At 48.1% G+C, this 15,672-nt stretch overlaps 1 protein-coding gene across 1 annotated transcript in view; it reads left to right on the forward strand.

Moving 5' to 3' along the window:
• Positions 1-15,419, forward strand: part of DTX4 (deltex E3 ubiquitin ligase 4) — a 33,305-nt gene extending 17,886 nt beyond the window's left edge. The window contains exons 5-9 of the mRNA XM_061201796.1: positions 425-486; positions 1,412-1,564; positions 3,709-3,870; positions 8,791-8,880; positions 12,026-15,419. Coding sequence (XP_061057779.1) covers positions 425-486; positions 1,412-1,564; positions 3,709-3,870; positions 8,791-8,880; positions 12,026-12,259 — 701 coding nt within the window. The 3' untranslated portion in view covers positions 12,260-15,419. The remainder of the gene's footprint in view (positions 1-424; positions 487-1,411; positions 1,565-3,708; positions 3,871-8,790; positions 8,881-12,025) is intronic.
• The last annotated feature ends 253 nt before the right edge of the window (positions 15,420-15,672 follow it).

The raw sequence follows: 15,672 nt of genomic DNA on the forward strand, positions 1-15,672 counted from the left end.
ACTCCACATTACCGATTGAGACAGTACTTAGCACATTGTAAAAGGAATGCCATAAGCCTACCTAGTGCTTTTAAATGTGTAACAGTTTACAGAGTGCTTTCATCTGTCATCTCATTGCATCGTTTGGGCGGGTCCAGGCTCTTCGATGATGTGGAAGAGAAACCCACTCAACTCAAGTGGGTTTGTTGAAATTAGGCAGGGGGCTGTCAGGGAAGTGACGTAAGGAGATAAAGGTGGATGTGAGCACCTCCCACCTCCTCAGACCACCTCCCTCCATCTTCTACCACTCTGTTCCCTTTCAGTTCTTAAATCCAATTGCACAATGAATTGCTTGCCTTTTCTGCTTTGAGCCTGGCTAATAACTCCCCTCTCTCTGACACGTCCAGCTTGTCTTGGTGGCCCACTGAACATCTTGTCCCCACAGGTAAAACCCCAGAAGAAGTGCTGAAGAAGTATCTGCGGAAAGTCCGGCATCCGCCAGATGAGGTGACTGCAGGGGAGACAGGGCGGGGTTCACCTTCTCCGTCACCCACAAGCATCTCCTCTGCTAGAGTTTTCCGCAGGATGCGGCAGGAGCTGCTTTCTCAGTCCTGACTGGTGCAGAGCTGGTCAGAGCGGACGCCCAGGCTCCAAGGTTCATGGTCCTGAGCGACAGCTGCAGCTTAACCTCTCCCACCTCCCCATTCAGCAAACTGCTGACTGATTCTAAACTGCCTTAACCTGAGAGTCTGAATTTAAGAAAGACGGTATGATAAGCTGTGGGCACTGACTTTAAAATGGGCTTGATGTCCATCAGCAGTTCTCAACCAGAGGTGATTTTACATGACTGGAGGGGAGAGGGGATGCTGATAGTATCTAGTAGGCAAAGGCCAAGGATGCTGCTAAACACCCTACGATGCCCAGGAAGGCCCAGGACAGCACCCACAGCAAAGAATTATCCGGCCCCAAATGTCAATGGTGCCAAGGTTGAGAAATCCTGTTGTAGACTTATTTAAATAGCAGCCTCTCCAGGACACTTCAAATACAATTCTTTTACAGACGTTCCATTTAAATAAAGCTTGTCAGTGAGTCTATCTGCAAACATTGGTTTCCTCCACAAGCCACTGAAGGATACCAAGGAAGGATGGTCGGTCAGAGCCCCCAAGGAGGTTATCATTCTGTTGGCCAGCCTAAATGAACATGTTCCACCATCAGGAATTATTTCAGGAATTTCTCTGTTGTGCAAAGCCAGGCAGGATTCTATTTAGATTCCCAAAGGCATGTTTACCCTGGTTTGTGGGCTTTCTAGAAGAGGAGCAGAAATAGCGCACCTGACCTCTGAGATCACGCGGGAGCCACCTTGGAGATGCTTTGGCCTCGTAGGCTGATTGAGAGCTGATGTCCTCTTTCCTCTGTCCCCTCCCACCCCCAGGACTGCACCATCTGCATGGAGCGCCTCACGGCCCCCTCGGGCTACAAGGGTCCACAGCCGACGGTCAAGCCTGACCTAGTGGGTAAGCTGTCCAGATGCGGCCACATCTACCACATCTACTGCCTGGTCGCCATGTACAACAACGGCAACAAGGTTAGTGCCAGCCCGTGGGGCTGCTGCCACCTCCCACGTGGGCCCTGGGGTGCAAGAGCATGGAGGCCTTATTGGAGCGGGACGCAGGTGGTCTGGGGAGTCTCAAAGGCATCCCAGGGAAGCAGGAGTGATGAACTTGGTTGTTCTCAGCAGGATCAGTTTTCCACGAAATTATTATGTTGGTAAAATCTGTCTTTACCTTCCTTTTGGTCTATGCTACCCAACTCTCCCCCTGTAGCCACACTGAGCGGTGGTCTGAAAGATGTAGACTTCTGTCCCTGAGAGTCCCGAGGGGGAGTGGTCCATGATGATGGGCCAGTGGTTAGTGTCTACTCATACTGGCATGGATGGATTTCCCATCACCCTTCCTTCTCCCAGGGCTAGTGGTTTTCAGTTGCAATTCATTTTCTGTGGACAATTTCAAAACACCTTTCACTGCCCCTTGAAAAGCACTAAAGATTTCGTCAAAGTATAACTGGAAGTCCCTTAGGGTCCTACTGTTCGAGGAGGGGAAGGCTGTCTGTGATGCTTGTCTTGTCCACTAATGACAGAGGAGTGGTATTCCCCCATTAGAGCTGGTTTCCAGGAATCTGGGAGTGTCCTCAGATGATAACCCTCTCCTTACAATGCCTAAGCCATTGAGTTTTCTCATGTTCTCTCCCATGCTTGGAATAACCTTCATTCCCCATCTGCAAGAATTAGAATTCTACTCATTTCTCCAGGCCCAGCTTGGATTGCCTCAGAGTCTGGGATTTTTGTGATATCCTCCAACCTCTTATTCATCCAAAACAATGTTTGGCTTTCAGAGGCTGCTCTGTACTTCTCTTGCTGTGGGAAAAGAGTAAAGGCAGCAGACCTAAGCTCAAACCCTGGCTTAGTAGCCAAATGACCTTGGGCAAGATTTTCAACCTCTTGGACATTTCATTTTCCATCTGGAAAATGGAGATAAAACAATCCCTACTTTATAGGGTGCTGTTAGCATTGTTATTCAAATTAGTATCTCCTTTGTATTATGGCTGTATGTTTTTTCCCTTCATCCTAATATAGCCCTGTGGTTGAAATTCCCGAAGTGCCAATCTTGGGATCTTTCTTTGTCTCAGAGAGCTCAATTATTTGTGAACGACATGTGTCTGTATCCCTTGCCCAATTTCCTGACCCTAAGAAAAAAGGTTTCATCAGGACTTGGCATTTGAAGAGGTTATTTTGGGTTTAAAGGGGTTTCTTAGAACATTTATTCTCTTTTTTGATAACTGTATTCAAGAATAATCTAGTACTTTTGTGTTTATTTCCATGGTGCTTCAAAAATGTTGAAGACACTATCCTTTTTTCTCTTTTGCACTAATACTTTGAAGCACGAAGTTTTTATCTTCTTTACAGAGAAGAGGGGTGAAAAGGCCCAGAGAGAATTTATTGGATGGAGTGATTCATCCAAGGTCACGAAGCAAGTTAAGGCCAGAACAGAGAGTGGGACCCTGGCCTTGGATTCCCATCCTTCGATCACACGGAGTAACTTCCATTGCCCTGAATACAAGCTGTTCCTTTAAATGAGTAGAGTTTGAATGGAAACGTCCTTAAATGGCCCTGCAGAAGATCTCAGTCTTCCCCGAGGAGATCTGGATGTCCTGGAGAGCTCTGGTCCCCGCTGTGTGACAGCACTTTGTACACACGTTGTTCCCTGCCCACTCTTTCCTTCTCCCCACTCCCTTTCTTTTTTCAAGCTGGGAACAGGATTTACTGTCCAGGCTTTCTCCCAAGCTCTCCTCCTATCCCTCCAGAAGACACGTCACCAGGTCCCGCTGTGAAACCACGACCCCTCACGTCACTGTACCCAGAGTCCCCCACCATCCCCCCATCAGAGTCCTGAGATACAGGGCAAAGCCCGGTCTCCTTATGAAGGATGGGGTCTCTCTTACATGTCCCTTAGCATGGAGCATGGGGTTGGTGTGGAATTTTCCTCCTGTTACTTTGGAGAAAGCTTCAGCTTTCAATGGCCTCAGTAGCCAGGCGGGGGGGGGCAATGCAGGTCTGTTACTCATTTGGGTGCATTTTGCCCCCGACCCCAGCCCTTTATCTCTGGTACCTTTTGGGGTTGGGTGGGGAGGTCATTACTTAAACTGTTTCCTATTCTGACCTTGTCTCTTCAGGATGGGAGTTTGCAGTGTCCAACCTGTAAGACCATTTATGGGGTGAAGACAGGTACCCAGCCTCCAGGGAAGATGGAGTACCACCTCATTCCCCACTCTCTGCCTGGCCACCCAGACTGCAAAACCATCCGGATCATCTACAGCATCCCCCCTGGCATTCAGGTGAGCCCATCCTTAGCCAATGGCTTTTATCATTTAAAGTTAAAATGTTTGCAAGTAAATGTTTGTCTTCAGTCCATTCAAGCTACTGTAACAAACAAACAAAAAAATCCACAGACTGGATGACTTTTAAACAACAGAAATTTATTTCTCACTGTTCTGGAGGCTGAGAAGTTCAGATTCAGTGTCTGGTGGTAGCCCACTTCCTGGTTTGTACACCGTCTTCTTACTGTGTCCTCACATGGCAGAAGGGATGAGGAGCCTATCTGGCATCTCTTTTATAAGGGTACTAATCCCATTCATGATGGCTTCACCTTCATAACCTAATCACCCACCAAGGGACCCCCCGCACCTCCTAATACCATCACATTGGGGATTAGATTTCAACATAATAATTTATGGGGGGGACCCAGACTTTCAATCTACAGCTCTCCACCTGTGGCCTCCCCAAATTCATGTCCTTCTTGCACACAAAACACATTCATTCCATCCCAATAGCCCCCAAGTCTTAACACATTCCAGCACCCACTTTAAAGTTTAAAAGTCCAAAGTCTTATCTAAATATCATCTACATTAGATAGGGGTGAGACTCAAGGTAGAATTCATCCTGAGGCCAATTCCTCTCCAGCTGTGAACCTGTGAAACCAAACAATTTATGTGGTGGTTGGTGTCTCACCAGAAACTGAATCAGCCGACACCTTGATCTTGAACTTCCCAGACTCTAGAACTGTGAAAAATGAATTTCTGTTGTTTACAAGCCACCCAGTTTATGTTATTTTGTTATAGCAGCCAGAGCTGCTAAGACAATGTTATGCTATGAAAAGTCTCCTTCCCACTCTGGTCCCCCATCTACCCAGTCTCACCCTCCCCGACTCTCCGCCACTGTTCTCACTTTCTTATGTATCCTTTCAGGGTTCTTTGTGCATTTGCAACAAAGGCTTCATCCACTCCTCCCATCTTTACACAAAGGGTGACATATCAGACATATTGTTCTGCACCCTGAACTTTCTTTTTTTATAGATCTTTATTGGAGTATAACTGCTTCACAATGCTGTGTTAGTTTCTGTTGTACAACAAAGTGAATCAGCCATATGCATACATATGTCCCTATATCCCCTCCCTCTTGAGCATCCCTTCCACCCTCCCCAGCCCACCCCTCTATGTCGTGGAAGCACCGAGCTGATCTCCCTGTGCTATGTTGCTGCTTCCCACATGTACCACAATGTTCATTGCAGCACTATTTACAATAGCCAGGACATGGACGCACCCTGCATTTTCAATGAACAATATAGTCTGTAGGTCTTTCCATGTCAGTATAGAGAGAACTTCCACATTCTTTCTTAGCTTTGCATAATCATCCCTTGTATAAATGTACCATAATTTATAATCAGCCATCTCCCTTTGATGGGCATATGGATTGTTTCCAATCTTTTGCTACAACAAAATGCTGTCATGAATAACCTTGCACGCATGTGAGTATATCCGCAGAATAATTTTCTAGAAGTGGATTTTTTTTTTTTTTTTTTTTTTGTCAAATGGTATTTGCATTTGTAATTTGACAGATAGTCCTTGACTTTTGTGGACATTTCTTTTGATTCTTCAAAAGACAGCCCTAAGGAACAAATTGAACAATTTTCCTGGCAGTAAATACAAATGTGTCCCTTCCTTCACACATTGAAGCTTTGTCTAAATGTTCTAGGGTGTTCACTGGTTTCATTTATTTAATAAATATTTATTAGTTTACCCTCCTTTCCTCCTTCCTCCTTGCCTTCCTCCATTTTGTCTTTTGTTTAACAAACATTTGAGTGTGGACAGGGGCCAGACGTGTTCTAGATGCTAGAGAAAGAATGGTGAGCTAACCAGACACAGTCCTTGCTTCCCTGAAGTCCCCCTTCTAGTGAGATAAGGAAGAAATAAAACAGGGAGATGTAATAGTCTGTAAAAAATTGAATGAAAAAACATGGTTCTTCTTTGAAGGACATATCAACCAGTCAGGCAGAAATAAATATACATCACTAAACTATAGAGTAAAAACTGATGTGCTACTGATACAACCATGATGTGCTACAGTGATACAACCACTGATCCAAGCTGTGGGAAGCAGGGTGGACAAAGACAGCACAAGACCTTCAAAGTCTGACAGGACCTGGCTTCCAATGCCTGGCTGATTCCTCCTTAGCTGGTGATTTTGGACCTTGACCGCTTGACCTTCTTGAGCCCTGTTTCTTTATGTGCACAGCCGGGAAGCTAATGTGCGGGGGTTTTGTAAAGATGGGTGATAATGTTTATATGTGCATATTGTGGTCCAGGGTACAGAACCAAGGTGCTCAGTACCTGGTCTCCATCATTAATGAGTATCTTACATGTCAGGGTAAGGAAGAGGGCCTACGTCTGTCTGTCTGGGAGGGTTGGAGGAGACTTTCTGGGGGCAGGGTACTCACTAGTAGAGGAAAGACATGAAGAAATGGAGGAGAGAGTTTTTAGTTGGAGGACACAAGAGAGTGGCCAAGGGAGAGAAAGAGGGGGTGTGGAAGGCCCATAAGGAAGAGTTTAATTTGGGTTAATATTTGCCAAAGCAGGGGACAGGAGGAGGGAGTAAGAAGGATGTGAAAGGGCAGGCAGAGAAGGGAGACTGTGGCCAGGCCAGGAAAGGCCTTCAACACCAGGGTGAAGGCTGTAGATTCTCCTTGACAGGCTGGTGGCCAGGGTGAGGGTGGGGGGATGGTCCCTGAAGGTTGTCGGGCGTTGGTTAGGATTACGGAAAGTCGTGTGATTGGGAAGATGCTTTAGGAAGGCCAGTCTGACAAAAGAGTGTAGGATGACCTGACAGACCAATTAGGAGACCACAGCGATGATTTAGCTTCCAGTAATGAAAAAGGGAGGGGCCGGGACCAGGGAGATATGGTTGGATGTGAGGGCAAGTGAGACTTCTGGAATGATTCTGGGGCTGCCAGGGGGGTATAATAGGGACAAGACTGAGAATACGGGAGTCCCGAGGAACAGCCAATGGCCTTGGTGGGAAGTAGGACAGACTGACGTGGGCAAAGTCGGGGTGGGGCAACCACTTTGCCTCCAAAGTGTTCTTTTTTCCCCGACTCCAGGACCAAAGAATGGGGAGCCTGCACTCGGGTATAGAGGTGCCCGCCTGCTGCCTCTGGAGGTGCCGTGGCTCCCCTAGGAAAACCCAAGCTTGTGTCAAAGGAAATGCATCTGTGCACTGTCCTTACAGCCGCTCCGTAGACCACCCCTGAGAGTCGGTAGCAGAACCCTCAGGGCAAAGTCCATTCCTGGAGACTCCAGGGACCGCACAGGCTTGGGCTTTCATGAGGAGTGAGGCCCTTTAAGCTCTGCCTTCACTGCAGACAATGATTCTCTGGGGGAGAGACTCTGAGCGGGGCCAAGGCAGAGTCATGACTGCTGAGCTTAGCACCGTGCAGGGAGCACACAGCCTTGCTGGGCTGGTGCCAAGCAGGTGTCTGTGTTGGCCGCATAACAGGCAAGTCCCGGGCAGGAGAGGAGCGGGCAGAACCGTGGTGAGAATCGGCCATCAGTTGTCCAACCTGGCTTAGAAACAGCCGTGGCCGTGGGAATGTTGTAAATGTGATTTCATAAGAATGTGAAATTCAGAAACCTCAGGTCCCGCGTCTCCCAGAAGACACTGTTGCCTCTTTCCGTTCCCTGTGATCTCTCCCTTCTCTGAGACTCCACTGTACTCATCATTGCTGTTCAGTTTGCAAAATCATACATGATCCTGAACCATGCTATTAAAAAAAATTGTTTTAATCCCGTAATTTTTAAATCACTTTGGAACTGTTGTCCATAGTAAGACAAAATGGAAAATCTGTGTTTTCTTGAAGTTTTGTCACTCATTCATTCATTCCTGCATTCACTCGCTCATTCATTTGTTCAGCCAGGATACGATTACTGATCTACTGTGTGAGAGCTTGTACCAGGAGCTGTGTGGAATTATCAATATTATATTGGCTTCATCTAGAAGGGATTTTAAAACAGGGTTTCACAGACTCTGAGGGGGGCCAGGGGTGCTCAGAAATTATAGACAAACATCTGTGTGTAGGGGGTAAAATATGTGCATTGTTACTGGGAGAAAATCCCTCATTTTTCATGAGCTTCTCAAAGGGACCTGTAGACCATTCTGAACCCTGATTAGGAAGCCTTGTTTTTGGCTAAATTCTGCTTCAGTTTCTTTCCCACCTGGTGGCTTGAGACCACTTGCTTAATAGGGGTTTTGGATGATGACAGTTGAAATGTCAGAAAATTTTTAGTCGTGAATATGCCCATGTATATTGTTGAATAAGAAAACAAACCAAAACCCCTGAGGACAACGGAGAAAATCCCGAAGAATCATTCAGATAATTCTGATCGCATGGCTCTTGGCTCAAAGCTCACAGGCACTTATGTTATTCTGAGTAGTTTAGAGGTTAAAAAAGTCCAGAGTATGCTTCAGGAAACCTGGGCTTAAGTTTTGGCAAAGCCATTAACATAACGGAAGTCATTTAACCTCTGGGGCTGCAGTTTTCCTCTTTTGTAAAACAAAAGAGCCAGAATAGATGATGATGAAGGTGATCAACAGCTGCTGAGCTCTGAATGTGCGCCTTAACATTCATAACGGCTCCACAAGATGAGAATCCCACATCTTCCTTATTTAAGGGGTGGGGAATTAACAGCCCAAGAGAGAGCAGCTCCAGCTAACACAGCTGGGAGGCAGCAGCTCTGGGTCCAGAGCCAGGTCCAAGGACTCGAGTATGTGTTAAACCACTACTCTCACTGCTGTTTGGGTCTGTTCTCTGTCTAGACTCTGTGACCATTAGTATTCATCATTATTTGAATCAATCACAGCCTGCACCCCCTGCATCCAAAAGATTTTGCAAAATGCTCTTTCCTCTCTTTTTTTTCTGCTTTCAGGGGCCAGAACACCCAAATCCTGGGAAAAGTTTCAGCGCCCGTGGCTTCCCACGACACTGTTACCTTCCAGACAGCGAGAAAGGGAGAAAGGTGAGAGCAGGTTTCAGCGTAGGGCTGGGGAATTTACTTGTCTCTTAGGGCCTCAAGTTTGCTCCCTACGATGCTAAACAGAACTGGGTCTCTTGGAACTCTAGATGCCCATGTAGCAAAGTCATAGTCAAGTCAACTAGAGGTAGGATGGATATGTTTAGAATTTTATTTTTGCAGGGTGGTGGGGCCTGGGCTTTTGGCTTTTTCCTCTCCTGGATTTTACTGGCAATAATTCATCTATTTTAGGATCCTTCCTCTAGCGCTTTGCTGCCTAATGGCAGGTCCTGGGACCAGCACCAGTGGCAACACCTAAGAGTTTGATATAAATGCAGAACCTTAGAACCTACTTCATTTTAACAAGATCCCAAGTGATCTGACAGCATATTAAAGCTTGAGAAGCACTGCTCTGGGGCAGGGATCTTAATTTGTGGAATTTTATTTGTTTATTTATTTTTTAATGAATACTTTGACTTTCCCCAAAAGAGTAGAGGGAAAAATCACTGGGTTTCTGGATTCTTCGTGATTCCCAGTGAGGCTTCAGTGGTTCTATGAACTCTAAAATTAGAATTAAAATTTCATGTTCATTTTCCTGTGGATAAGGCCAGAAAATCATTGGAGTTTCAAAACATTCCCTGATCTCAAAAGTGAAAAGAACCGTTGATTTATTGAACAAGAGGTGTGCCTTTGTTAGCTTTCTCTAGGTCATGCTGCGTAACAAACAACCTCTAAATCTCAGTGGCTTCCTTCAGCCACGGTTTATTTCTCATGTACTTTGCATGTTAGTGGCTGTGTCTCAGTTGCTGCTCTGGGTCAGCTTTCATCTGCTCCATGTGGCTTCCTGTTCTGGAATCCAGGTCAAAGGAGCAGCCCTTCCATGGTCCATCCCCTTCCCATGGAATGAGGCAGAGGACCAAGAGGGAATCCAAGCAGGAGTGTACAATCCCATTAAAGCTGCTGCTGAAAGCTTGTTACTTCCACTCACCTTTCATAGGCCCCAGCAAGTCATGGACAAGCCAGACAAGGAGCTGGTGCCCTGCCTACAGGGAGGCCCCTTGGCAAAGAGTGTGGCTATAGTCTCTCAGAGGGGAAGAATCAGGTAGTTCGGGACAATAAGAGAATCAACCACATCATCCTGAAGAGGTGCCCAGTTCAGTGTTCCCAGATTAGGAGTCAGGGCCAGTCCTGATACCCGTTTGCCCTGAACAGCCATGTCTCTACGCTCGAGATCTATAGCGCCAACTGCTGGCTAAACATCTCCACCATCAAGTCCTGCAGTTAAAATTAGAATCCTCTTGCCAAGAGCTGCTCCTCCGCCAGACCTCCCTCTTCATGTTAATGACATACTCTGTATCCCTGGGACGAAATTGGACACATGAACATCTTGGACTCTGGCTCTGAACCACACATTTCTCCCTGCACTGCCCTCCAAACCGCTTGAATCCTTTTCTAATCCTGCCACCGCCAACCTAGTTATCTGTCACCAGAATAGTAATCCTGAAACACAGTTTCTGGCATCACTCTCCTTGCTTAACAGAAATAAAGTGAGAGAAAACAATACAAAATTGTTAGGATGGCTTTCCCTTCCTTCTTTACAAGGACAATCTTCTCTGCTTGATATACAAGACCTACTACAGTGTGGGTCCCCTCTCACCAGTTCCTCAGCCTTATGCCTCCTGTCTGCTGTTCCCAGATGCTAACCTTGGGCTCCTTTGCAGAGCAAAGTAATAAGAGCATGGGCTTTGGAGCCAGACGAGCCTGGGTTCAAATCCTAGTTCTGCCATTTACCAGCTGTGGGAACTGACATAAAGTTGACTTAATCTATAAAAGAATGGTGATCATTTCTAGCTGTATGGACAGGATATTGTAAGAATTAAATGAAGGTAGCGTTTGTAAAATGCCCAGCATGGTGGCAGCAATCTTAATTATCCATGCCTTGGATGATATGTATTTCCAGTGTCTATACGTCCGACTCTATTAATATACCTCATATCCTCCCCTCTCTCTGAGACTCAGCTCAGAAGCAGCCTCCTCCATGAAAGCTATACTGATCCCCACCTGAGAGTCAACAGAGTCATGACTGAGACCAGGGATGGTAAAGTCAAGAAGTCCTGAAGTCAAGGCCCCCCTCTGGCACTTTCTAGCTGCATGACCAAGGCAAATCTTTTGTCTTCTGAGCCTGTTTCCTCTTCTGCAGAGAAGGGATAATGAGCATCCTGTCTTGGCCGATTATTATAACCATTACATGACCCAGTGCCTGGCACTTAGTAAGTAAACACTCAGGAAATGGTAACTCTTAGTTTCAACGCCTGCTACTCTTATTACTATTACTGTTAAGATTCCCCACCTCCAGCTCACACCATGGTTACAGTCATTCAGTTTTGAACCCAATGCACTTTTATCGGGTGCCTTCTTCATGCTGGTCAGGGTGTCAGGCATTCATCTTAACAAAGATTTTTCTAATGTAGCTGAATTAGAACATTCTGCAAGCCCTAACACCTCTCTGAGCCTCACCTATAAAGTAGAGATAATATTAGTACCTGCCAGACCTGCCTCAAAGGGTGGCTGTGAGGATCAGATGAGAAAATAAATATGAAATAGCCTGGAAGAGGTCAAAACGCTTCCACCATGTCCCTGGAGAAATATTCCACAACTTTAGCTGTGGATCAATTAATACCACATTCAGGTGGTGGTGATGGCGGGGGAGGGCATAGCTCAGAAGATCTCAGATCATAAGTGCCTTGGATGCCTAGATCCCAACTTATAAAATGCAGCTATGATGCTCGCACCTAACATCTGTTGAGTAGATGTGCCAGGCACTACTGTGAAAGTGCTTTTCACACAGTGCTCCCTAAGTTGCACACAACCTTCAGGGGTAAAGTGTACCATTGCCATTTTATAAGTAAGGAAATTAAAGCTCAGAGAGGTGATGTAACTTGTCCAAGGTCACACAGTTAGTCAATGACAGAGTCAAGACTTAACCTGCAGGTCCCTGACTCCATTTCCAAACCCCTCTCTATTCACTGTGCTGCTTAGGGCATCACGATGCAGGAGGGGCTAGGACCCTTGGGAGGACTCTCCACTTCCCAAGGGATAGTCTTTGACCACCACTGAACGCCTGACTCTGATCTCCTGCCTTTTCTCTTAGGTCCTGAAGCTGCTGCTTGTGGCCTGGGATCGCCGTCTCATCTTTGCCATCGGTACGTCCAGCACCACGGGCGAGTCAGATACCGTCATCTGGAATGAGGTCCATCACAAGACAGAGTTTGGCTCTAATCTCACCGGCCACGGCTACCCAGATGCCAACTACCTGGATAATGTGCTGGCTGAACTGGCTGCCCAGGGCATTTCTGAGGACAGTGCTGCCCAGGAGAAGGACTGAACCGGAGGGGCTTTGGGGTGGGAGAGGCCATGGGACCACAGGTCAGGAAGTGGGGAGAGTCAAGGTGGAAGCTGGCGCCATGCCCTCCCAACTCCCTGTCTCCGCTCCTGTCCTGTCTCCACCCCCCAATCCCTCCCAGCCCCAGGCTGGGGGCAGCAGCCAGAATGAATAAGGTGGTGTCATCCACAAACCTCATCCAACGCAAAGGGGACGTGGGATGAGGGCCATCCTCAGTCTGTTCCCATGGAGTTTTCGGTGCTGGGTAGGCAGGGACCCCCCTCACCCCCCTAAGCAGGGGGCACGGGCAGCACACTTAGGGTATGGGCACTCCTCATCCTGGCCTTGTGAAGCCGGAGGTTCATGCCTCAGCCGGCTTCTTGCTGCTTCCACTCTGCTTTGAGAGCGGAGTTTCCGCTTTTCTCTCCTCCACTGGAGGTGAGGAGCTCTCACTGTGCAAGACTGGGGGGCAAAGTGGTGAACCGCGAAACTGCTGTGAGATCAGAAATCCATCCCTCGGTGCACAGCAAGGAAGCGCTTCTTGCCAAGAGGGTCAGGGTGGCACAGGCTCCTGGGAGCAGGCTCAGCTCTCATCATCGCCCTGGCTTCTCTGGGCCCTCCCTCTTCCTCCCACCTTTGACCTGTCCAAAGAGGCATCCAGATGGATAGGCTCTGGGATTCCTCTCCGGGGCGGCATCCCACGATGTCTCCGGCCCCTCTCTGATCAGACCCGAGCCTGCATCCCACTTAGCCTCTGAACAGTCCTCAGGGAGAGGAGCCCATAGCCTTCTTCCCAGCTCGTCCCAGACCAGCTCAAAGATTCCATGAGTTTCATCCAGTCACTGTGAGTGGAGCCCAGGCTGGGCTCTGTGCCATCCGTGTGCATGCATATATGTGTACGTGCTGTGCGTGTGTACGTGCGTGTGCGTGTGTGCGCGTTGGTGGAGGGTCCCATCGTGTTCTCACGCTCTGTTTTGCAAGATGTCAAACCCCCATTCTGATGGGGATGAAACAGCTAGGCTGTGGGCCCTTGACTTGCCTCACCCTTTGCCAGCCCATCCCATAGTAAACTTGGACCCAGAAGAAGACAGAACTATGCCTGGGAAGGTGTGTAAGGTGAGGGCTGGACTGACCCCTTTGTACATCTCTTTCAAGATGAGATCTGAGCCAGACTACGAGGGCTTCAATCTGTCTCCGTGCACATTTGCTAATCAGAGCCCGGAGGTGGTGCTGGGTCCCTCACCTCCCTCATCGATTACAGGATGACCCAGAGCGTGAGGGAGACTCTAGCCCATTCCCAGCAGGATTGGGGCCACATTAGGGTCCAGTCCAACCTGCGTCTGGGTTGTGTCCCAAGACCCTGTCTATCCCCTCCCTGACGTTCCCGTCAGCTCCCGTTAAGGAAGGAATTGTGCGTCAGGGAGGAGAGAAGGGGGACCAAGAAGGGAAACCCAATCCTCCCTTTGAAAGTGGGTTCTTTGAACTACGTGTTTGGGGGAAGTTCCTCTGGATACTAATTTGAATTTATATACCTCATGTTTGGGGGGTTTGACGTATATATATGCATATATATTTCATAGTATTTGGAAGGTTTTTGATGCTAGAAAGATGGAAATGGAAGAACCTTGAAAAGTGATATTTAAGTTAGAAGCAGAAGCCAGGCTTTTCTGAGAGCGGGCTCCGAGCTGCTTGCTCTTAGGCCTGCAGACGTTTTGACTGTAGGGTGGCCAGTGGGTTCACCTAGGTGTCACCCAGCTTCTGGGTAATGCTCCCCTCCTTTTCCGAATGGCTCTAGGGGTGTTCATCGGCTCCAGCAGAGGGCGCTCTGACAGGAGGAATTGTTCCTGCTGGCTGAGTTTCAGTCTCGCCCATCAGTCATTTATCTCACCAGCAGACCAGGGCCTGAGTTCACCGCACCATGGGGCAGTTTCCTGCCACAGTGGGGAAGGAAACATCTGAACTCAACGGAAGAGACATCCCTGCAGCTTTTGATGTCACGTCCATGCCCTTTGCCAGGCTAAGGCTACGCCGTGCCAGAGATGAGCCTCATTATAAGCCTAGTACCATCCCTACCTTCATTCAGCACCCTTGTCAAGTATCCACTGGGTTCCTCACCCACAGGGGATGAGGAAACAGGCTGAGCGTCAGCGGGTAGATAGAGCTGTGCAGTAGGAGATGGGAAAGCAAGAAGAATGTTTTGGCAACTGGCAGAGGGCAGTGGGGAGAGATTGATTTCCCTGGATCAGGCAGAAGAAGGTGTGGGTGGAGAAGGGGGCAGCCAAGAGCAGAAAGAAGAGGATGCAGGGAACATGCAAGGCAGGCAGTGTGCCAGGGGCAATACCCCTTTGAGAGTTCATCTTCGTACCTTCAAGCCTTTCCCCCCCTAGGGCGCTGATAGTATCGGTGCGCCGTGTCTCTTGCTCTCTAAGGATGCTCAGTAGGGGCTACCTCATCCTCATGCTGCTCTTTTTGTGGGACCTTCTCAGAAGAAGGAATCTTAAACTTCCTTTCTAACACTGTGTCAGGCAAGGCGGGAGGCATTCCTTTGCCCTCTCTCGTGCCAACCTGGAAAGGTACAGTCTCGGGTTCGGTGAGAACCCCCGCCAGCAGAGGCCCTGTGCATCCATCACTTTGACACAGGAAGTTCTCCCACCGGAAGCCCTGCTGTGTTCCCTGCCCCGTGCAGAGAATCTCATGCCTTTCCTTTCATCGTCTTAGCACCAGCAGCCTAGTTTCTCCCTTCCTGAGTCTCCAGGGCTGACACATGGGATTGGAGACAAACCTTGTTATATGCTCATCCCTTAAAAGATGAATTGTGTATGTGTAGTTGTGTGTGCCCTTGTGTTTTCATCCCCCTTTTGTAAAGCTTGGACTTCTCTGTGGTTTTATACTTGGTCAAAAGTGCTCGTCCTGGTATTGCACTGTTGTGGGCATGAGAGGATTGGGGGAAGGTCCCGTGTGGTACAAGAAAGGACCCTGTCCTCTTTCCTTGTTTGTGGTCACTGGCATTGATGGGGAGTGGGGAGATGGTGGTTCTGGGAGAGGGCAGGTGAATGTCCTATTGCAAATCATTGTTTGGAACCAGCGTGTTTTGAAGTCCTTGGTGTTGCTCTGTGAGAGGACATCGCCACCTGGTGCTCATGAGGTGTATGTGCAGAACAATAAATGGTAAATGAACAACCACAAAATTGCCGTCCGCCTGCTTTCTGTAGACCAGTGCACCGACCTGGGAGGCATTTGGGGTACCTCCCCAAGTCCGTAGGCAACCACAAGCCCTTCCACTGAACGGGAGAGTCCCTTTTTCTAATTTTTTCACATCTTTTCTACCCACACGTTTGACCAAGTTACCTAGCTTGATTTCTTGTTCCTCTAAAGGAACAGACCATGTGGCAGGGGAAGTAAGTAAGTGAAACTGT

This window comes from Eubalaena glacialis, chromosome 10, assembly GCF_028564815.1.
Source record: "Eubalaena glacialis isolate mEubGla1 chromosome 10, mEubGla1.1.hap2.+ XY, whole genome shotgun sequence".
Taxonomy (NCBI): domain Eukaryota; kingdom Metazoa; phylum Chordata; class Mammalia; order Artiodactyla; family Balaenidae; genus Eubalaena; species Eubalaena glacialis.